Source organism: Zonotrichia leucophrys, chromosome 18 (assembly GCF_028769735.1).
Source record: "Zonotrichia leucophrys gambelii isolate GWCS_2022_RI chromosome 18, RI_Zleu_2.0, whole genome shotgun sequence".
NCBI lineage: Eukaryota > Metazoa > Chordata > Aves > Passeriformes > Passerellidae > Zonotrichia > Zonotrichia leucophrys.
In genome coordinates, this window is record NC_088187.1 from 5,577,053 (window position 1) to 5,598,734 (window position 21,682).

A 21,682-nucleotide genomic window follows, 5' to 3' on the forward strand; every position below is an offset into this window, starting at 1 on the left:
GCTGAATGGGAGCACATTCTGGGGAAGAATAATTCCCTGATTCCTCTGTCACCTTATTCTCTGTTGCATGCTTCTCCTTTTCCACTTTGGCCAGAGTCATTTCAAGATCATCAATATCTTTTTTCAGCTCTGAGCACTCATCTTCAAGTTTCCTCTTCTTTGCTGTCAGTTCAGCATTTGTCTCCTCTTCATCCTCCAGTCTTTCATTTAGCTCTTTAATTTTAGCTTCTAGCTGTATTTTACTTTTAATGAGTCCTTCACATCTCTCTTCAGCATCAGCTAGATTTTCACTCTCCTATCAGAACACATTGAAGGCACATTATATTTATCATAAAAATGACAAAAGACATGAAAGACTCTTGGTGAGTGAAACAATACTTGGCTTTTTTTTTTTTTTGAAACTGAACTGATTTGAAAGCACATGGCAACAAGTGACAAGTCCACTTGCACCAAACTGCTCTTGGCTATGTAATATTTTATTACCTTTTAGAACCTGACAAGTGCAATTTCAGTCTGTTCAGGAGTATTCCAGAGAAAAGCAGTTTCCACAGTTTAAGTCCTGCCTCTGACAGAAAAGCTCCATATTGTAGTGGCAGCAGATGTGGAAACAGCCTGTATTTCATCCAGAATCAGACACCACATTGTATACACTGTGGAATGTCTGATTCTTCCACTGGTGATAGCATTGGAACCTCCTGTATTTTTACTAGTGTTAGTGTTTGGTGTATGCTTTGCAGCTTGCTTAGGTGTAAGGGACAAGACCAGACACAAAGCAGTGGAGGCTTTGTCCCCATGACGTGCTTGTTTACAGAGGACAATGGAAAAGAGGAGAAGAAGAAGAGCAGAGTGAGAGGAAGTGGGGTAAATCTGGAAATAGAGTTTACTCACAGACTGAACCTGGAGCTGCAGGTCATTTTTCTCCTGCAACAGGGTCACCATCTTCTCCTCCAGCTCCTTCCTCTTTGCCTCAGACTTTGCAAGCTCCTCCTTGGTTTTCTCAAATTCTTCCTTCATGTTGGCCATTTCCTTCTCAGACTCTGCACTCTTCAGCAAGGGTTTGATCTTGAAGTACAACTTCATCCATGGCCAGTGTTTGACATTCATGAATGCACGAATGTTGTACTGGATGATATAAATAGATTCTCTGAAAACATATGAAACCAGTTAATAAGGGTGGTGAGACTCAATCTGAAAACATATTCTGATTATTTTCCACACATCATCAGGATTTACCCCAAGAAGTTTTTTCCCTCATCTCCCTTGTTCTTATTAAAGAGTCATTTCTTGGCCCTTACTGCAGAATGACTTGTTCAGTATCTTGAATAATATCTATTGTCTGAATATACAAGGAAGAAATACTACAAAACAGACAGACTTCTCTGCCATATTGACTGGGAGTCTCTGAGGCTTTCCTCAGTCTCAGGGAAAACAGGAGTGGTCAGGTAAATACCAGAGTGAAAACTTGTATGGCTGAAGTACTGCTGCTACGACTGCAAATCTGGCAGTTACTGTCAATTGTGGAAACAGCTGCTTGATGCTTTTTGGGTCACTCAAAATAGCAAATACCATATTAGAAATTTTTAAGACAGAGACTGAAAAAGAGTTTCTGAAAAATAAGGAAGCATTTTTATGGAACTGAATGCTAAACAGCTCCTGCCAGAATCTGTGAGACTGTCAGGAGGAAGCTGATTGTTTGTACTTGCCCTGCTCCCCAATAATTTCTAAGGTTCTTCCCCAAGGACAGCTTTTTGCCTGAGACAATATATTACATTGATGCACCTTTGGTCTGACACAGTACAATTGCTGACATTTTCTTACATTACCTTCTTTCATTCATCTTTTTAAATTCAGTTCTCATGAGGTACCCTCTGCACATAGCTTGTGTATGAGTGATGAGGCTCACAAGCTTCTCATCTCTCATCTCTTCTAGCAGTCCCAGGAGACCTGCCTTGAAGAACACCTGGAACATAAAAAAAAGGGTCAAGCAGCTTGAGGCTTGGGCAGATGCATGTCCATTGACAGCTGATGCAGGGCAGTGCAAGGTGTTTTCAGAAAAATGTCTGCAGGGAAGGGTTTAAGTGCTAGAGAAATTTTCTGTCAGTGTTCCTGTGATTCATGACAAGTCACTCTGTGTATGAGCTAATCATATTATTGCAGTGTTAGTTGATGTCTGCTCCACTGTAGTTTATGGAAAATTTATCTCATCTCTGGAAGTGTCCAAGGCCAGGTTGGACAGGGCTTGGAGAAACCTGGGATAGTGGAAAGTGTCCCTGCCCAGGGCAGAATGGTTGGTCTGTTTAAAATCATCATGAAGGCTGATTTAGTATGCAAGAAATACTTGCATACAGTCAACAAACAAAATATTTTGCTTAATTATACCTACTCTTCCACAAGGACCTTACCTTGGTGTGGCCAAATTTATACTGGTTGTGGTCAACATCAATGGAGGAAAGAAGCTTTTCTGAAGCCTTTTTGCTGTCGATGAATTGGCCTTCTGGAATGGCTGAGGCATTAAGGATCTTGTACCTGTGGTGAGAGAGGTTGCAAGAACTGGTTGCAAAGAGGGTGAGGAAAATAGGAATAATTGTATATCATGGATCAGTTTCACACCAGTGCAGCATGGAAGATGCTGTATTTAACTATAACAGCAGACAGCTCTGATTTAGCAGTCTATGGCAACTGAGCCCCAATGAACCATTTTAGTTGTCTCCATTTTAAAGACAATGGAAAGGCACACAATGCAGAGACAGAGCACTGTGAGGAGGATCTTGTGGATTGACTTTGTATCTGTACTCTGGAAGACTTCAAGAGTAGTCTATAATGGCACCTTACTCATTACACTGAAAGTGTTTGGCATCTCTTTGAGTCATCAGGCAGTGGCTTCAGTTTAGAAATTATCCTAGTTCTGATGTTTAGAGAAATCTCTGGTCTGGTCAGAGAGGGAAACACTGGGGTGACCTCAGAAGAGAATTAATGCCTTGGTTCCCTCCAGTGCCACTAATCTGGTCTGGCTGGGGAAGTGTCATCAGACATGTCACCTGAGCTGTCTGCTGAGGACCTACCTTTGCTTAAAATCTGCATAAAGTATTCTGCTTGGAAACCCCTTCCTGCAAATTCGGATTCCTTCCAGAACCCCATTGCAGCGCAGCTGATGCATCACCAGGTAATGGTCCATTGCACCTTAAACAAAATACATCCATCATGATCCCTTTTTTATCCCAGGGAATCTTCATGTGTATTGGCATTTCAGAATTATCTCCTATCTTTTTTTTTTTTTTTTCTTTTTAATTCAAGCAGCTCTCAAAGATGCAGGAAGTGCAGACAGAACACGCCTTCAATTCATATATGTTGTAGAGAGTTGCATCAGTGAATTTTACTAAGAACACAAGGGCTAGCAATGCTTGTGCAAAGCCATTAGGCCACATTTCTCAAAAAAATGGCAGGATGGTGCTTTAGGAGACCAACTGAAAAATCTTCAACAGCATCAGCCTCCTCACTGGATGCAGGCAAAGATGGAACAGTGTAGTGCCATCCAGACAAGGGATTTTCTAATGCTGTTGCCCACAACAGGCAATTTTATCAGCTGTAATCAAACCTGTCTTTTTCACCCTCAGTTCTGTACACATATTAATGTGTACAGAGATGCAGATACACACATAAGCAAAACTGAGTAAATTGTCCACGTAATGCTCAAATTTTTTTAGTCACAGTAGACAACACATAAAAAGCTCCCCTCTTTACTGTCTTGCAGGCCAACTCCCAAAAGGATTCGCATGCAGAAGGAGCTGTTTGGGAAGTTGGTGTGGAAGCTTAACAGGCCAATCCCTGCCAGTCCCATGTCTTCAGAACATGAGGGTGGACTTACCAGGTGTCTTGGTCTCGTTGGGAATCAGACAACGCACAAAGTGAGGATGGGTGCTTCTCAGGTTAGTCATCAACTTGTTCAGGTTCTCCTGGGATAGAACAAAACAAGGGCTTCAGCTTCAAGTTACAAAGCTTTTGCATCCTTATTTAAATTCAGAGAGTTATGGAATCACAGAATGGCTTGTTTTGGAAGAGGCCTTCAAAGGTCATCAAGCCCAGCATCTCTGTCCCACTATCCCAGGTTGCTCCAAGCCCCATCCAACCTGGCCATGAACACTTCCAGGGATGGGGCAACCACAGCTTCTCTGGGAACCCTGTGCCAGGGCCTCCCCACCCTCAGAGTGATTTTTTTTTTCAATTATATTCAGTTTAAATCTTCCTTCTTCCAGTTTGAAATCATTGCCTTTTGTCCTGTCACTACAGGCCCTGATAAAAGGTAATTTTCTGTCTTTCTGATAAGCCCCCTTTTATATATTGAAAAACCAGAATAAGATGTGACTGGAATCTTCTCTTCCCCAGGCTGAGCAGCCCCAGCTCTCTCAGCTGTTTTTCTAGGATAGGTATTCCAGCCCCGAGATCATTTTGAGGAAGCATGCTCTTGTAAAAAGAAATTCACATACCCTGAACACAGCAGACACTGTCTGGAAAGAGCCCCCCTTCTTCTTAGCACCCTTCTTGCCACCACCACCAGCACTGTCACCTTGGAAGAAGTAGATGGGAGGTGAACAGTTAGAATATGCAGTACATTTCGTAGGCCGCATCTTCCTTTGGCCATGGACCAATAAAATATTTCATTTTAAATACTGACACGCTGCTCCCTGAGAGTTTAGTGAACTGTTGCTAGGTAGTTGTTGATCAGTGTGTGGGATACTTGATTTATAAATATAAATATATATTTAAATGCAGGATGTATATAGATAGATATAGACATAGACATAGACATAGATATAGATATATAAATGCAAGATTTAGGTTGCTGGTATGGAACAGTATGGCCTGACCTAAGTTTCCTAACAGTGTACTCTGTGCTTCTGGTCACATATTGCTTTCACTATTACAAAATCCCTTTAATTTTTATAAATTAGGTGAAAGACCTCAAAAATGTGAGACTGAGCACTGGGCATCCACTTAGTGCAGGGAGGTCTTGTATAGAAAAATCTCCTAATCCAATATTCCCAGTGAAGAATACAGTTCTATTCTGAGTTACAGCAGGAAGCAAATTTTAGTCTCAGAAATGCAAGTCCAAGCAGCTCAGTGTCTTTCCATGGTTGCTATACTGTGAAGCCAATTAAATTGAGATTTATAGAGGACTTCTAAATTTATTCTGTTTCTTTTTCCATTACAACACCAGAACTGCCCAGCTGGATATGAAATCATGCCATGGTCTCCATTCTGTTCTTCCAGTTCCCCTCAAGAAACGAAACTCTAAGAAGTGAGAAGACTAAAGTGCTTGCACTTTGCACATTTATTTGGCCCCTATCTAGTGGCTGAGTAAGCATGCAGGTGATTCACAGCACAGTCAGGAAACATACACCTCCTGTCACTTGGTTGGACTTGCTGTGCTTTACTTCTCTGCAGCACTTAAATGTGGTGTTTCCAACAGTTCTGCATGCTGGTGTCCTAGCTTTGGTATATCTGGATGCACACAAGGTCACCTTAGGGGCTGGTAGCCTTGAGTATACCACTGAGAAGAGAAGCAGAAGGAGCCTTTAGTTGATTTTTGTCTAATTGGCCATTGCTGAAAAAGCACTTACCTGCTTCTGCACCAGCGTAGTTAGAAAAGAGGAAGGACAGCAGCTTCAAGGATGATTTCTGGTACAACCCCACAACAGTTTCATTCAGAGGGTCCTTGTTCTTGTCAAGCCACCCAGAGATATTGTAATCCACTGTGCCAGCATAGTGCACCAGGGAGAAATGGGCCTCAGCCTTGCCTTTGCCTGGCTTGGGCTTCTGGAAGCTGCTGCACTTGCCCAGGTGCTGGTCATAGAGCTTGTTCTTGAAAGAGGTGTCAGTTGCCTTGGGGAACATGCACTCCTCTTCCAGGATGGAGAAAATGCCCATGGGCTGGGAGAAATATGAACACATAAAGGAGGTAAGTGGTGGGGAGGGGAGCCATTACTGCTCCTCACTGTTCACCTCACTGTTTAAAGGCAGTTGTTAAAGTCATCAATTGAACATTGTGTAGGCATTCTCCCTTCCACCCCAGCCACATTGTTCAGGAAATCATTGTTTGTGCAGAGGCAACTGTTGTACCAAAAGCTTTGGTTTCATAAGCTGCCTATTTTGATGTGAAAAGGTAATTCAAGAGTAATGCATCATTTTGTCAAGAATGACTGAAGTAAAATCAATTATCATAAAACAAATGTATTCTCCTACAATGAAAATATTTTTTCCACCTTCTCAATGAGCTCAATGCAGGCAGCCAGGTCCATGCCAAAGTCAATGAACTCCCATTCAATGCCCTCCTTCTTGTACTCCTCCTGCTCCAGCACGAACATGTGGTGGTTGAAGAACTGTTGCAGTTTCTCATTGGTGAAGTTGATGCACAGCTGCTCCAGGCTGTTGAACTAAAAATTCAAAATACCAAAAAAGTAAGAGCCATTTAGTTTCAAGCAGCCCTCAGTGGGCAAGCGTACCTGCAGTAACTCACATCAAAGATCTCAAAGCCAGCAATGTCCAGGACACCAATGAAATGCTGTCTGGGCTGTTTTGTGTCCAGCTGTTGGTTGATGCGAACAACCATCCACAGGAACATCTTCTCATAGACTGATTTAGCCAATGCACCCACTGAATTGTACACCTGTAAGAGGCACAGCCATGGCAGTAACTAATGTTGAGTCAGCTTTAAATTTGAAAGAACACTCTGAAGAAATTGAAAAGCTGATGGGCTGTTTATATACCTGTTGGACATTTTGTCCTTTGGTTACATATTCATTCCCGACTTTCACCCTGGGATAGCAGAGAGCCTTGAGCAAATCAGCAGAATTCAGACCCATCAGGTAGCCAGCCTTGTCAGCCACTAGGACCAGAAATAGCAAATGAGGTCAGAAGGGACAAAAAAAAATGTCCTGGTCCTCCGGGATGTTTCTGTTAAAAGGAGTCTACTTTTGGCACAAATCAAGTGCATGTGTTATCAAGAGAAGCTTCTCTCCAGTGTCATGGAGAATTTTCCCCTTGCTCCAAAGGCAACATCTCAGCTGCAACACAATCCTGTGTCCATGCCTAAAGGGCTGCAGCAATGCTTAAGTTGTATGTCTGTTTCCTTGTAGAACATAAATTAAAGTGCAGACTTGGTGAAACTTGAAACAATCTTTATAAAAATTAATTTCTGGAAGGGAAAATAATTTTCAGAGAGTTGGGCACTCTGTGGGGTTGGGTTGCTGGCTCTCTGCTGGTGCAGTTCACAAGCAAACTCAGCAATCAGCCCTACCTTCTGTGCCGTCCGGCTCCGCCTGCTCCTCCCGCTGCTTCTGCTTGAATTTCATGTTCCCATAGTGCATGACAGCCCCTGTCAGCTTGTATATCCCCACCTTCTCATCAGGGCTGAAGCCCAGGATGTCCACAGCATTCTGCAGGGGCAAGAGGCAGGTTGGGAAAGCACAAAGGCCGAAGCACAAGGGGCAGGTGGGGTTTGTGTCCCTGCCTGTGCTCTGTCCAGCACCATCCCAGTCCCATGGCACTGGGCCAGCAGTGCTGGGTCTGGCTGGCCAGGCCCCCCTGGCTGCAGCTGGGCTGGCTGCAGGGCTGCTCTGCTCTGCTCTGCTCAGCTATGCTGTGCTCTGTGATTTATTAAGAAAATATGGATATTGATCTAGTACTGATATCCAACTGTGATGGACAAAAATTCTCTAACAGTTTAATGTTAGAAGGTGTATGTTTATTGTGGGATAACTCCCAATTACACACTGCAGTTTACAGGTGATCACAGAGTCCTTTTATCTATACAAGTATTGAGTACCCAAAATACAAATACATATTCATCACTTTGGTACATCCCATTCCCTGCTTTGTACGGTAATTAGTTCAAAAGCTATTAAGCATGTGTAGTTTTTTCCTTGAAATGGATCCGTGGTCCCTTTCTATTGGAATTAAATCCAACACCTTTCATGGGGAGGGGTCCCAAAATGAGGCAGTAAATAAAGTCTTCCTCATTCTGACCTTTCGACCTTTTCAATGCAAATCTGATAAATGAAGCCTTGGTAAAACTCCCATTCCCATCTTCAATTGGTTTCAGAACAGAGGAGGCCACAATTATGTTCCTAAAAGCTATTTATCAGTTTCTATATTCTTCATTATAAACCCAGCTAACCAAGCATTGTGTTGACAAGCCATCATTTATTAGTTAACTACCAACTCTTAACTTCATCAAGGCGTACCCATTTATTTTAATTAATTCCAATAAAGCTTATCTCTAACTAAAATCTTAGCTCCTCTAAAATATCTAAATTCCTTAAAGTTTATGTCTCATCTGCTCTACTCACATCTGTGGCCAGCAGCTCCTCGCTGTCATCAATGCTGGCAACCGTGACTTCTCCTTGGCTCACGTAGAGGAAGTCATAGGGGTTGGTGGAGATGAGGAGGAGATCTGCAGGTATGTGGGTGACCTTTAGTGGCACTGGGGAGGTCACAGTGCCAAGAGAAAGCACTCCCTGGGCCAAGCCCAGCACTGCTGGCACTCACCAATGAGCTCCGGCTTCTTGTTGGACATTATCTGGTAGAAAATGTGATAGCTCCTTTCGCTGGACAGCTGAAAAGTGACTCTGGATTTCTCCAGGAGATCTAACCAAAAGAGAGGTGCTGTTAGTCTCCTGATAAATTTGAGGCAGCAAATGCATCAATTCTGCTTGCACTGAGTTGCTCCAACTCACAGGTTTCGATATCTGCTGAGGCCAGCTTGCCAGTTGGTCCGAAGTGAATCCGGATGAATTTTCCCTATCAAGCAGAGCAGATCAAACCATTGGTTATGACAATCAATGAATGAGACTTGCATTAAATGTCTTCCTTCCAACAAATCTGAAATGAACTCACAAAGCGTGAGGAGTTGTCGTTCCTCACAGTCTTAGCATTGCCAAAAGCCTCCAGCAGTGGGTTGGCCTGGATGATCTGATCCTCCAGAGTTCCCTAGTCACAGAAGAAAATGCTTCTTTATCACTTTAGTAATTTAAAAATATTGCAAAAAGGATATTACAGATAATTTTTACATATCACATGGTTTAAACCTAAAAATTATAGAGTTCTTAATCAGCCAACACTCATGGATATTGCCATGGGTTTCAAAGGGAAGAGTGCTGAAAGACAGATCTGTGTTTTCCTTGTTTCTTGTATCTGATACCACACGTTGGGTATCACATACAAAGTCACTGCAGTGGAGTTCAGGGCATTTGAAACCTGTATGCAAGGTGTTTCTGCATTCCTGTTCACAAAAGTCTTGACAGTTGAAGAAAATGTGAGAGATCTGGAAAGTTTTTTGAAGGTTGCTCAAGCCTGAGAAGTACAGACTTTGGTAGGAAACACCTGCCAAGGGAGAATGTAAAATTCTGCAGTTGCATTCAAACAACAGCAGCCTTCTTGGATGCAGGAATACAGCTCTTGACGTTCTTTGGAAACTGAGACATGGACAAAGCCTGACACTCAAATAGCAGACTTAGATAAGCACAGAACAGAGACTCTTCTCCTTTTTTTCCCTGCTGCATTACTGCAGAAAGAATGATCAACAGGTAAATTTTGATATTGTGCTGTATCTCTCTTGGTAAGAACAAAAATGTGGAAGGAAAAAAGCTTCTGTGATATTTTTCTCTCCTCTTTGGTGCAATACAGTGCAGGAAGCAGAGTCACTAGTGTGACTTTAGGAAAGTCATGACTGATCCTACATAACCTGGAATAAAAGTGTTGCCAGGGATAATTTCCAAGAGAGATGGAAAACCAAGAATAAGAAGGGGAAAAAGATAAATTTGTTTATGTCAGATGAAAGGTGAGCAGCACTGTTTCAGCTACTGCATCTCTGTGCATGCAGTGATTGCATCTCTCTGCAGCCCTGAGCGCAAGGCAGAGGCACTGCCGTTCCCAGCACTGTCTGCAGATGGCACAGCAGGTTTAAATTAGGTTTTGTTAATCCACCGTGAAGATGGACCTCTAAAATTAAAGCAACACAGTAGAATAGGAAGCTCTGTATATTTTTTTAAATAAAATATTTTATCTATAGAATAATGCCATCTCACATGTATCTTTCAGCGAGGAGAGGAGAGGAGAGGAGAGGAGAGGAGAGGAGAGGAGAGGAGAGGAGAGGAGAGGAGAGGAGAGGAGAGGAGAGGAGAGGAGAGGAGAGGAGAGGAGAGGAGAGGAGAGGAGAGGAGAGGAGAGGAGAGGAGAGGAGAGGAGAGGAGAGGAGAGGAGAGGAGAGGAGAGGAGAGGAGAGGAGAGGAGAGGAGAGGAGAGGAGAGGAGAGGAGAGGGATGTGTGTGTCAGTGCAGCTGACTACACCAACACCGAGCCTCTTTTGAATGCACAGCTGTAACCAGGGAACTAAAACAGGAGCACTGTACATGGATAACAGTATGGAAGAACATGGCAATTCTTTCCATAAGTTGATTCTGGAGTCCTGTTTACAGGCTGGGTGACAAAGTGCTGGAGGCTGAGACCATGTTTTGAGGAAATGCTGTTACACACGTCCCTTACTCCTGTACCATTGCCTGGCATCTGGTTTCAGCTTGTATCTGCCACTGAAAGCTGTGCTACACAGAACCATAACCTGTTTTATTTAATGTTCTTGTAATAGTCTCTGTGACTATTGTCACAGAGATTGGAATGCTAAAAAATATTCTGTGAATACTCAGAAGAGGGCAGAACAGATTACTGCCAGTCTGAGAGCCAGGTGATTTTCCTTCTATCACACATGGCCTGTACATGTCTCAGCTGTCTTGAAGATTTTCTGAGATCAGTCTGGCATAGTGAGCAGCTGATGAAAGCTGAGCCCAGGAGATTCTAACATGGTGCTGATGGAAAGAGTGCCTGTGATGAACTTGCCTTGGCCACAACAACCCATCAATCACAGACACCTGCCTCTGAGTGAAAGAATATTCAGCCTTGGAATCTCCTTAAGCTCCACTATGCCCTTGGGGACTCAAATAACATGCTGACACATGTCACACGCTTTGATGAGCATCTCAGAGGCTGTGTTGGCACACACTTGTGCCACAAGGGTGTTTGCTGCTTGTTCTGTGATGGGGAATGAAGTTTGTGCCTTGCAAATGCAGCAGTGGGCTCAGATTGCAACAGCTGTGCTGCTCAGCAAAGGGACAGCGAGGCATGCACTTTCTTTCCTGCAAGGATCCTTTCTGAGGTTACTTTCTGACTGTCAGGGAAGTGGTTCCAGCTGTCCCAAATCCAGCCCTTTTCCCATGCTGTCCCTCTGGGCCATTCTGTTGACCACAGACAGAGAAAACAGCCAGTGGAAGCTACAGCCTGATGCAAGTGAAATTATTCTTAACTTCAGCACAACCACTCTGCAGTGCAGAGCTCCTGCACTTCCCTGCCAACAGGAATGAGCCAAGGGCCAGGAATGGCACAGCCATGTGCCAGTGGGAACTGACTGCTTGTCACAGCAGGTGTGGTAGTTGAGATGGCCACGATACACAGAGTGTCACCATTCAATTTCAGAAGCATTTGTCCATGCAGAGTGACATCAAATCATTTCAGAAGGCTTCAAGTATTTGCCCTTCCTGTTCTTTAGCCTTGTGTTCATGCACTGCCCCTGTGTGCCCTCTGCTCCCTTGGGTGGTTGCTCAGCACCCCTGGGCACTCCCTGGCTCATTGCAGTCAGTGCTGCTCTCCTGCTGCTCACAGTGCACCCACTGGGGATGAGGCTGGGCCACAGCCCCACTGCCAGCGACCCCAAACTGTGCCACACACAGCCCCAACTCCAATTCCCACAATCTGTGTACCTACAGCTGCTCTCTTTCCACCTGCAGCACTCAGGTGCTGTGGATCTCAGAGGACACTGAAGAATAGACATGTAGATGGACAACCAGCACAGAGAAAGCTGCTGTCTAACATTATCTCCCCTTCCCTGGTAAAGACTCCCCTGTGTAAATAGATGCTTTTCTACACTGACAAAATGGTTTTATAAGAATTCAGCAGATTTGAGGCTGGGCATCAGGGATAAATGAGCATAGGTGTGCTTGGGTTGTGCATCCTGACTGTCATCTCAGCTGCACAGCACTTCCTGCCTTTCGATATTCCTGCAGCCCCAAAATGCACATTGGTACTTCCTCCTCAGTGTTGGCAAATACTAGAAGGGGGAGCTGATGTCATACCTGCATTTTGCCGGGCTGTGGATCTTTCTTCTTCTCACCAGTGACTGCAATTGTTGCAAAGTACTGGATGACACGCTTGGTGTTCACAGTCTTCCCTGCACCGGATTCTCCGCTGTTGGAACAAAACTATTAATTATTACAGGAGACAGGAAACATCATCACTTTTCTGTGAGCTCTGTCACTCATACCAAAACATACTCACGTGATAAGGATTGACTGGTTGTGACGATCTGAAAACAAAATCACAGAAAGAGATGTGAAGGATATCAGTTCCCCAGACTCAATTGACTTCAAGGGAAAGAACTGTGTTATACCAGTATTTATCACCTTCATACAAACTAAGGTAAGTGATGCATTAATACACATTAGTTTGGATCTGGACTTTTTTTTTTGGGTACAGACAGGGATGAAGTAGCCCAAAATTTAACTTCAAGCAGTGATTCTTTACAAGGCTTCCACTTACTATTTCTTTTATTTTACGTATAGATTGTGGCTTAAATACTGTTTAATTATAATCAGATTATTTGCTGTGTTCCTCTTTTAAATTCCTTACGAAGAGAGGAGGCACAAAGCCATGGAGCCAGCTACAGCTTTTCCTTTATTATCTGATGATTTGAAACCATCAAGATTTTCACGGTGTGATCTTGCGTTGTGCTGTAGGACTATGGGACCACTAAGAAGAACCAAAAATTCCTTGACCAAATAGCCAGCCCTATTTATATCAGAGTTTTCCACTCTTGCCAAGTAACTCACCAGTCAGCATGAACTGATAGGCATTGTCAGAGATGGAGAAGATGTGTGGAGGGGCCTCCTGGCGCTTCTTGCCGCGGTAGCCAGTGACCACCTCGGGGTTGTACACCGGCAGCCACTTGTAGGGGTTGACAGTGACGCAGAAGAGACCCGAGTAGGTCTGCAAGGAAGGGACACAGCACGTTGCCTTGCCCTGAGCCTGGCCCAGCAGCTCCTGAGGCTGCCCAGAGGAAGCTGCTGCTGCCACTTACGTAGATCATCCAGGCTGCGTAACGCTCTTTGAGGTTGTACAGCACAGCGGGTTCGTGCAGGTGGGTCATCATGGCCATGTCCTCGATTTTGTCAAATTTGGGAGGGTTCATGGGAAAGACTTCATCATCCTTTACAGTCACAGTCTAGCAAGAAAATGAGAAGGGAACAACAAGAAATCTATAATGGGGAACTGTCTGTACTGGATGATCCCATAGGAGTAACAACGGTATCACTTACTGTGTCATCATATTTTTTAACGGTGACTTTGTCACCTTCTTTGCTCTGTATGGTGCCCTTCACATACATTTGCTTGTCATCTACTACAAAACAGGCTGTCTTTGCATCAAATGGGCGATTCTGGGCTTCAATTCTCTCCTTCTCTGGCTTCCTTAGGTAGGGAGCAGCTTCTCCAAAGATTGCCATCTCTGCATCTGAGCTCATGGCTGCAGCTGCTCTGGAGGAATGCAGAAAAGTTGCAGTAAGTTTGTGCATTTGTAATTTACATTTATCCAGACAGTGGTCATGCTCAATGACTAATAGGAAGAGGAGGCACTTAACTTCTGCCTCAATTTTTTTATCCACTGAAAAAGTGCTAATAAAGAAAATTCCTCTTGTATCCAGATTGTCTTTGAAGACATCATCCTTAAATAGGCCTATGTGACCACGTGAAGGCAGAGAAAATATCAAGCTAGAAGTCTTCAAAAGCTGGTCCTGCTCTATCTTCACCTTCTACTCACAGAGCTGCACAGCCACATCCTTCTCAAAGCCACATACACAAAGCCACTGAGATTATGCCCAAAATTTAGACGACAGTAAGCTCTGTGAGTCACGTAGAGTGGCTCTCACATGTGATTTCCAGGTGGAGGTATGTTAGCACCCTTTGGTTTTGATGTTTTAAAACCAAGCAGGGGAAGTTCAATTAGTTTCTGTCCATACCAAGCACTGGAACAAATTGGGGATGTCAGTCCTCACCTATCTTAAGCCAAACCTGATTATTGGGTGAACCAAATATAAAACCTCAGGAGAGGTTTTTTTGTCAGGAGACAAAATCTTTCTGAACTTCATCTGGATTTCATTACCTGTGTGATAAACCAAAGTCAGTATATAATTTTCTGGACTTCATCCCAGAGAAAACTAACCCTTGAGTGTTACTTTGAGCCTCCTCTCTGAACACAACCTCAGATTTCCAGCAGCTGTGCAGATGGCAGGGGATGAATTTTAATAATCTATAAATCCCAGAATTCAAGATTACACCACAAAAACCATTCCTGTCTCTGTCTACCATGCCCTCTTGACTAAGTTTGAGCATCTGTAACTTTTCTTTCCCGATACATGGAGTATTCCTGCCAAGAACTGTGACTATTGCTCATGTTGATTAAAATACCGTACATCCTTCCCAGTGATCCTAGTTCTACTGTCTTTTGCATCTCCCCTTTCCACTGTTTGGGTGAGCTTTACTTATTGCTCAGGATCAGTCAGGATCAGTATTTTTGTTATTTGTTAATCCCCTACCTTCAGAGATCCCACGAGGAAATCTGTTTTCAGAACCTGTGTGGAATGGTTAAAGAAAGAAGAGAGTTACATCAAAACCAGTCTATTGTCCATCAAAACCAGTCCATTGTCCTGAGCTTATGCCATATCAAACATTCCTACACCCTGTGCAGCCTCTCCAGACAGCTGAACTGCACACAGTGCCTTAAAACTCCTGACCTAGAGCAAAATTCCACAGGCTTGTGTTCCTTCCCACATTTCTGTGAGCTGATTGAAACAAATCTGATGTCCAGGAAAAAATTAGCTGCTTTAAATATTTAATCCCATTCAATTTCAACTGCCCTCAGAGTTAGTCTTCCTGTGCCTTCCACGGGACTTGGAGGTAGCAACATTGGTAGAAGGCCCTTCCAAGGGCTGGCATGCTGTGACTCTCCTGCTTCCGCTTGTGCACCACTTTGGAGTGGTTTGGGTGGTATCACCTTGACTCTGCATGTAAAGCATGACCTGGAATGTTAGAGGTGGGGAATGAGAAGAAAACCCATATTCCACCTTTTTGGGATCTGTGGAGATGGTCATGGTCAGAGCATGAAGCAAGTGGATGGCACTTACCGTGAGATGCTGAGGTAGCAAATCACAAAGTTGCCTTCAGCTGCAGCTCTTTATACCTTATCTCCTGCCCACACAGCACTCCAGAGCTCTATTTTTGGTCAATAATAATTTACTCTTTAGTTGTAAACGTGTTGTAGCTCTGATCTCTCTGCTAATTACTCAGGGACAGGATTGGTTTAAGGTTGTATGGAGTCAGCTGTACTGACCTGTCCTTTTCACATTGATCTGTGCCAGGATGGAGGATGGAGGAACCCAAAGACAGCTCTGATAAAGCCAAATGAGGCAACACTTGGCTCTGCACTGCAAGGGTTTGCCTTAGTCAGCAGGATGGGGTTTTTATAATTGTGCACAATTCCTTCATTAAGGATATAACATTAATGGATGCCCTCCTATCCTCCCTGTTCATCTACATATGCTGCTAGATAAAAAGAGGGATTTATTGAGGCAAATTTTTTATACTTTTCTGTGGGTCTGCAAGGCATGCTCAAGGTCAGCCTGCAGAAAGGCGCCTGATTTTTGTGCCACCCCACTGTCCTGCACATCCAGGCTGTCATGGAGCAGTCTGGATGTCAAACCACAAAGACTGTAAATTTCTCTGTAAAGGAAGGTGGAAGGCAATTTTCTGCTTCTTTCAGATTAGCTGCTTAAGGACTGGTTTTGACACTACAAGGGGCAATAAGAAAGGGAGGAATAATTGAGAACATGCTGGGACAAAACCCTGCCTGGCAAATGGTAAGGAAGGAGGTGGTTTGAACCAAACCTGCTCAGCCACACTGCTTGGTGAAGGCCTTTGAAAGTGTAAAAAGTAACAGTCTTGAGGGTCCCTCACATCTTTGGAAAATAATCTTACCACAAGATGATTTTGCACAGGAGAGGCAGTGGCAAAGTAGATTTGTCATCATTACCTCGTTTTTCTTTATTTTAAGGCAGAAGAAACTTTCATCAGAAAATTACTTCAACTTTAGAAGCCATGAAATCTAACCACCTCTTTGTGGAATGACTCAGCTTCCCCTGTGGGAAGAGACGGATTTTCAGATGGATTGTTGTCTTTGCTTCACATTGACTCAGTCTGAGGAACATCTTTGATGCATTTACACAGCTCTGCTGGCTGTTTGCTTTGGGTTATCTTCAGGGTGTCCATGATTTAGTTACACTGGGAACAAAAGGCATCTGTACTGGATTCTGCAAGAGAAAATGGATTCCTGCAGTGTTGAGAGGAATCCTACTTAGGCCTTTTCCCTTGATTTTTTTGAGTCCTTTCTAGAATGTCTTTCAGTGTTTTTATTACTTTTTTTTTTAAACCAGAGTCTTTGCCAGTCTGACCTGAAGTGTGAGCACAGATGCTTTCTGAAATGGCAATGACACCACGCAGATGTGGAGATAATATTATTATTGTATTTTTCTTCAGCCAAGTGCTGTGTATCAAACATTTAAATTAGCTTTTAAATTTGCTTGCGACAGCAGAATTGCAGGCACTTTTTACATTTTAATAATGTCAAGACCTGCTTTGGGTCCCTCACATTACAGCAATTTATCTCTTGAAGAAAGGACCACACATTTATTTTGTCAGTCTCTAAACATGTGTTGTACCAGCAGATTCATCTGCATGGTTTCTGTAAATTGTTATTCCTGGAATTAGATATATTCTCCTATTTGCTAAAGTTCATCAGTCACAAACATCTTCAGGAGCTCTCATAATTCTGGCTTTTTCAAACTGTGTGCTCCATAAATGTCAGCCTGTCTTGGGAGCTGGAAGGTTGGGTAGCAAGCCAAGCACAATCTGACAGATTAGTTCATTTGGCTATCTCAGGAATTCTTTGCTTTTTGTGGATGGCAGCGTGTTTGTCTTCTGGCAAGACTGAGGCTACACACCACACCTGTTCCATCACTAAAAACTTTGATCCTGTGACAGTTACCCAGCAGCTTTTCCAGTGGATGCTCATGAAGAGATAATTTAGCTAATTTTCCCAGTACAAGTGGCCAGGGAAGCAAGGCTTCCATATGAGGTGCCCAAACCCCTGACAGATCAGCTGCTGTATCTGCAACTATCTGATACTTTGGGGACAGATGGACATTTTGGTCTAAACTAGTACAGCTCTTCTCACATTTCATACCCAACCCCCTTTCCCTGGGCTTCAGGCACACATGTATCTGTTCCTGAACCTAACATCTTTCAGACCTTTTATCACTCCATCTTAACAGGCTATTGTGTTGATTTTGCTACAGCACACCAGGTAGACTGAAAGGGGAAGAGGGCCAACTATCTTCTTGTGTCCCCCATCAATTCAAAAAGCTTCAGAAAATGTAATTTTTTTTTGGTGTAGGAGCCTTCCATCACATCTGCTGCAAAGTTGCCTGGCCTTTAAAATAATTAATCTGCATTAGAAATTCTGTAAATTTGAATTTCATCCTTCACTGTTCATGCAGGTCTCTGAAAACCACAAAAATATTTAATGATGAGCATTCTTAGTGCACATTCATGGGATAAAGCCTTTTCCCTGTGATTTGAATTTTGTGTTTGCAAAGTTGTAGGGGAAACAACTTTTGGTTTTGGAGAAAAGGAGGAGAAGAGAAACCATTCTCAAGGTGCATAACATGAGTCACTGAGATTTACTGCCATGGTAACCCCACAGTTTATTTTGGTGGTGTCCTGTTTTATTGAGAGCTTTTTGGTCTTCAGTCCAAATGGACAAAGAACAAGAATTCCTCCACAGCTCTTCTCAGGTTGGATCTGATGACTTTTAGGCTCAAATGATTGGTGTTGCCAGAAAAACTGCATATGCACAGAGATGTACATCTTCCTGCATTTAATAGAAACAAATGTATTGAAGTTTGAAAACATTTACTTTGATTTTTTGAGCCTGTCTGTAAATGATACTCTTTTCTAATGAAAGTACGAAGATTAATTTGTGTAAAGGGAACAGAAAGATAACCCAAACTTGTCAAAAGTGTGTATTTCATGCTGATTTCTGCACCTCTGAACATGAGTTTGACACTGCACCAAGGCCAAATTGAATTAATGACAATCTTTGAGGGATTCCTTTCTAAAAATATATTTGCAAGCTTCTTTTTTTCACAGCTGTCACTTACTCCCAGCCTAGAAAAGCTTACTTTATAACACTGGAACATGGGCACTGAAGATATCTTTCAGCTAACTACTGAACACTGCAAAATAGCCAATGATTTATACTGTATATTTTAGGGGAAAGGGGATGTCGATCCTAAATTTCTCTCTTTTTCCTCCCCCAGCATAAAGCAGTGGCATGATCACATCTTGAGGTTGTTTCAGCAGTTGCAAAGTTGGCAGCAATCCATATTCAGTGCAAGTTACTGACAAGAACTATTTATTATCCTGTGGATTGCAGGGCAATTTCACCTTAAATGATAGATCTTCTTCTTCCTTATGCCCTTTTGGAGGCAACCAAACTGAAAAAAATTAATTACCAGGCTATTATTTTTACCTTGCCATTCTGAAACCAACAAACCACTTCTTACATTTTTTTAATCCAAGCCATTCTGGTAGCAAAAACAGAAGTAGAGGCAGAAGCAATTGAAATAAAACATATTGTTTGTCCCCTCTTACAGCTGATTTCATATCTGTACTGTCTCCTTGCACAAGAGCAAATTATACTGCATATTTGGGATTTTTATCTAGTAGTAGCAGAAAAAAATCGGTGTTGAGATAAAAATGGCTTGATTTCCATGCCAGAATTTTTCAGCTAATAAAATGATGAGGATTGTACATCCTGCCAGTTGCCAAATAGACAACAAAAATAGTCATTTACAGGTGTCCAAGAGTGCAGGGTACCCAAAGTTTCCCTAAAAGCATGGAAATGCAAGATCTGGGCTGTTGGCTGCAGTGTGTGAGCTCTTGCTAAAGCTGCCTTGCTTTTGGAGATCTGGAAGTTGTCTAGTAAAATTCTGATTTTTGAAAAGTGTTTCAGGGAATGGTGGCCCGCTAGACCTAGCGCCAATACTAGGAAAAAGTAGAAGCTAATAATGATTGGAATTTGAGGACACAGTGATAAATAAACATAATGAGCACAAGAGCATTTGTAAAGGGATGTAGCATTCCACAAACCTATTGGGAAATCAAAAAATATGTGTATAGGTGGGAGAAGCAGATGGTACTCTCTTAATGAATATCTGTGAGGCATGTGAGAAGGTATATCTAAGTCTGTGTCTGTGATGTTATTTAAGATAATTTTGAGAAGTGATCCTGGACAAGGACAGGCTGATAATCCTGCTGCAGAAATGTAAGTCTCCCAGGGGATGGTGTCTGTGTGTCCAAAGTGGCTTGATCTAAAGCAAATCCCAGGACCTTCCCAGGGGAAGCTCAGTGCAGCCGCTCTATTTATGTATTTAATCCATTAGGGCCATACCTCCTGGGATGCTCTTTGTCCTTGATGAACCTCACAGCCCTACTCAGTAATGTCCCCTAAACCCTTCTGTCCTTCTGCACAGAGCCTGATAGCAGGTTATGAAACATCCTTCAGCAGGGATTACCAGGGCATCAGGAGGGCCTTGCCTGCTGCTAAGGACCCCTCTGCTTTTTGTGAAATATATTCTGTGTCTGGGACATCAACACTGTGCTTTGCTGGAGCTGTCTGGCAGTAAACCCAGTGTGGAGGAGTGAACTTCTGTCACAGCAAGGCTGCTTCTCCCTGCTGCCTTCTGAGGGCCCACACCAGCCTCGCCTTTCCCCTGCCGTCCTGCCAGCAGCCAGGGGCAGAGCTGGGTCACTGGGCATGCATAAATACGTATATTTGTATTTGTATGTATATGTACACACGTGAATGCATTAACTGCCTGCCCAGGCACATCTACAGGCTGGGGGAGGAATGAATCAACAGCAGCCCTGAGGAGAAGGACTTGGGAGTATTTGTTGACAAGAAGCCAAACATGGCCATGGGTACTGGAGCCCAGAAATCCCCTCTGTGCTGGGCTGAGCCCCCAGCATGGGCAGCAGGGAGGGGAGGTGGATTCTGCCCCTCTGCCCCTGTGCTCAGGTCAGACCCCACCTGCAGAGCTGCCCCAGTCCTGGGGCCCAGCACAGGGAGGAGCTGGAGCTGCTGGAGAGAGCCCAGAGGAGGCCATGGAGGTGCCCCAAGGGCTGGGGCCAGGCTGGGAGAGCTGGGGGTGCTCACCTGGAGAAGGGGAGGCTCCAGGGAAACCTGAGAGTTCCTTGCAGGGCCTAAAGGGGCTCCAGGAGAGCTGGAGAGGGACTGGGGACAAGGGACAGAGGGACAGGACACAGGGCAATGGCTTGCCACAGAAAGAGAGTAGGTTTAGATGGGATATTAGGAAGCACCTGTGTGAGTGCTGAGGCCTTGGCACAGGCTGCCCAGAGAAACTGTGGCTGTCCCATCCCTGCAAGTGTTCAAGGCCAGGTTGGATGAGTCTTGGACCAATCTGGTCAAGTGGAAGGTGTCCCTGATGGTACAGCCCATGCCAGGAGATGAGAGTAACCCAGGCTCTTGTTAATAGATCACTTTGGGCTGCATTAACAGGAAACAACACTGAACCATCAATGTGGTTCTTAAGAGGTAACCATGGATTTCTCTGATGTTTGCTGATATCCACAAAGGATGAAAATCCACATTTTGAGTGAGGCCATGTTGGGCAAAATTATTACACTGGAGACTTCATAGGAGGTAAGTGTCTGCCTGACCAGTTTAGAAAGTTCAGGGTAGTTTTGGAAACAGAATATAGACAATGACCAACTGACTATGAGGTTGCTGGCTATGCTGCCCTGGGAATGTTGGTTTGCACATCACTTTCATGAACAAAAGCTGAAAGTAGATCTCATTTTAGCATGAAATGTCTTCTAAATTATGTTCCAAAGTGGCTAGAAGGATTGAAGAAATTTAACTTGAAGTATGATCTTCTAAAGAAGACACAAGAATTAAAAGAATAATCAAAAATTAAGTGGGAGTAGGAAGGAAGGTGTAATAAGTTCTTATTGTTTGGCCAGAACACTTAAGATATCTATTTTATTCCTAAAGCAACATTTATAAGGGATAATTACATTCTGTTCCAGAGAAAAAATTATTTTCTCATCTAAGGAAGTATTAGATGAAATTTCCTGCTGAGAACAAAGCATGATGTCTGATTGGACCACTTTAAAAGTGGCTGAAACACTTTGAAATACCTGAAGCAAGATTTTTAATTGAATAAATAAGTTTAAAATAAGCAAGGAAAAATGTAAACCTTAGTAGAATTCAGGGTAATGATGAAAATGCAACACTCAACTTCTCATTATTTACATGGCATAAGCTCTACAATTTTTATTATGTAGGCATTATTCATCTACAGATTAATGAAGGACAAAGCAGTGACTACAAATAAAAGTGATAGAATGGCACATTTTGTGCAATTCTCTCACTTAACAGCACTGGAGACAT

The 21,682-nt window shown here is 43.3% G+C and overlaps 1 protein-coding gene across 1 annotated transcript in view; it reads right to left on the reverse strand.

Annotated features, from left to right (window-relative positions):
- The window catches only part of LOC135455562 (myosin-13), a 29,819-nt gene extending 16,200 nt beyond the window's left edge, over positions 1-13,619 (reverse strand). Inside the window, exons 1-21 of the mRNA XM_064728891.1 lie at positions 13,416-13,619; positions 13,178-13,321; positions 12,930-13,086; positions 12,379-12,406; positions 12,177-12,288; positions 8,893-8,985; positions 8,733-8,796; positions 8,545-8,643; positions 8,346-8,449; positions 7,295-7,433; positions 6,765-6,883; positions 6,515-6,664; positions 6,261-6,431; positions 5,619-5,928; positions 4,485-4,564; positions 3,866-3,953; positions 3,063-3,180; positions 2,403-2,526; positions 1,824-1,960; positions 889-1,144; positions 53-295 (exon numbers count right to left, since the gene is read on the reverse strand). Of these exons, the coding sequence (XP_064584961.1) occupies positions 53-295; positions 889-1,144; positions 1,824-1,960; positions 2,403-2,526; positions 3,063-3,180; positions 3,866-3,953; positions 4,485-4,564; positions 5,619-5,928; positions 6,261-6,431; positions 6,515-6,664; positions 6,765-6,883; positions 7,295-7,433; positions 8,346-8,449; positions 8,545-8,643; positions 8,733-8,796; positions 8,893-8,985; positions 12,177-12,288; positions 12,379-12,406; positions 12,930-13,086; positions 13,178-13,321; positions 13,416-13,619 (2,940 nt within the window). The remainder of the gene's footprint in view (positions 1-52; positions 296-888; positions 1,145-1,823; positions 1,961-2,402; positions 2,527-3,062; positions 3,181-3,865; positions 3,954-4,484; positions 4,565-5,618; positions 5,929-6,260; positions 6,432-6,514; positions 6,665-6,764; positions 6,884-7,294; positions 7,434-8,345; positions 8,450-8,544; positions 8,644-8,732; positions 8,797-8,892; positions 8,986-12,176; positions 12,289-12,378; positions 12,407-12,929; positions 13,087-13,177; positions 13,322-13,415) is intronic.
- Positions 13,620-21,682: the final 8,063 nt, after the last annotated feature.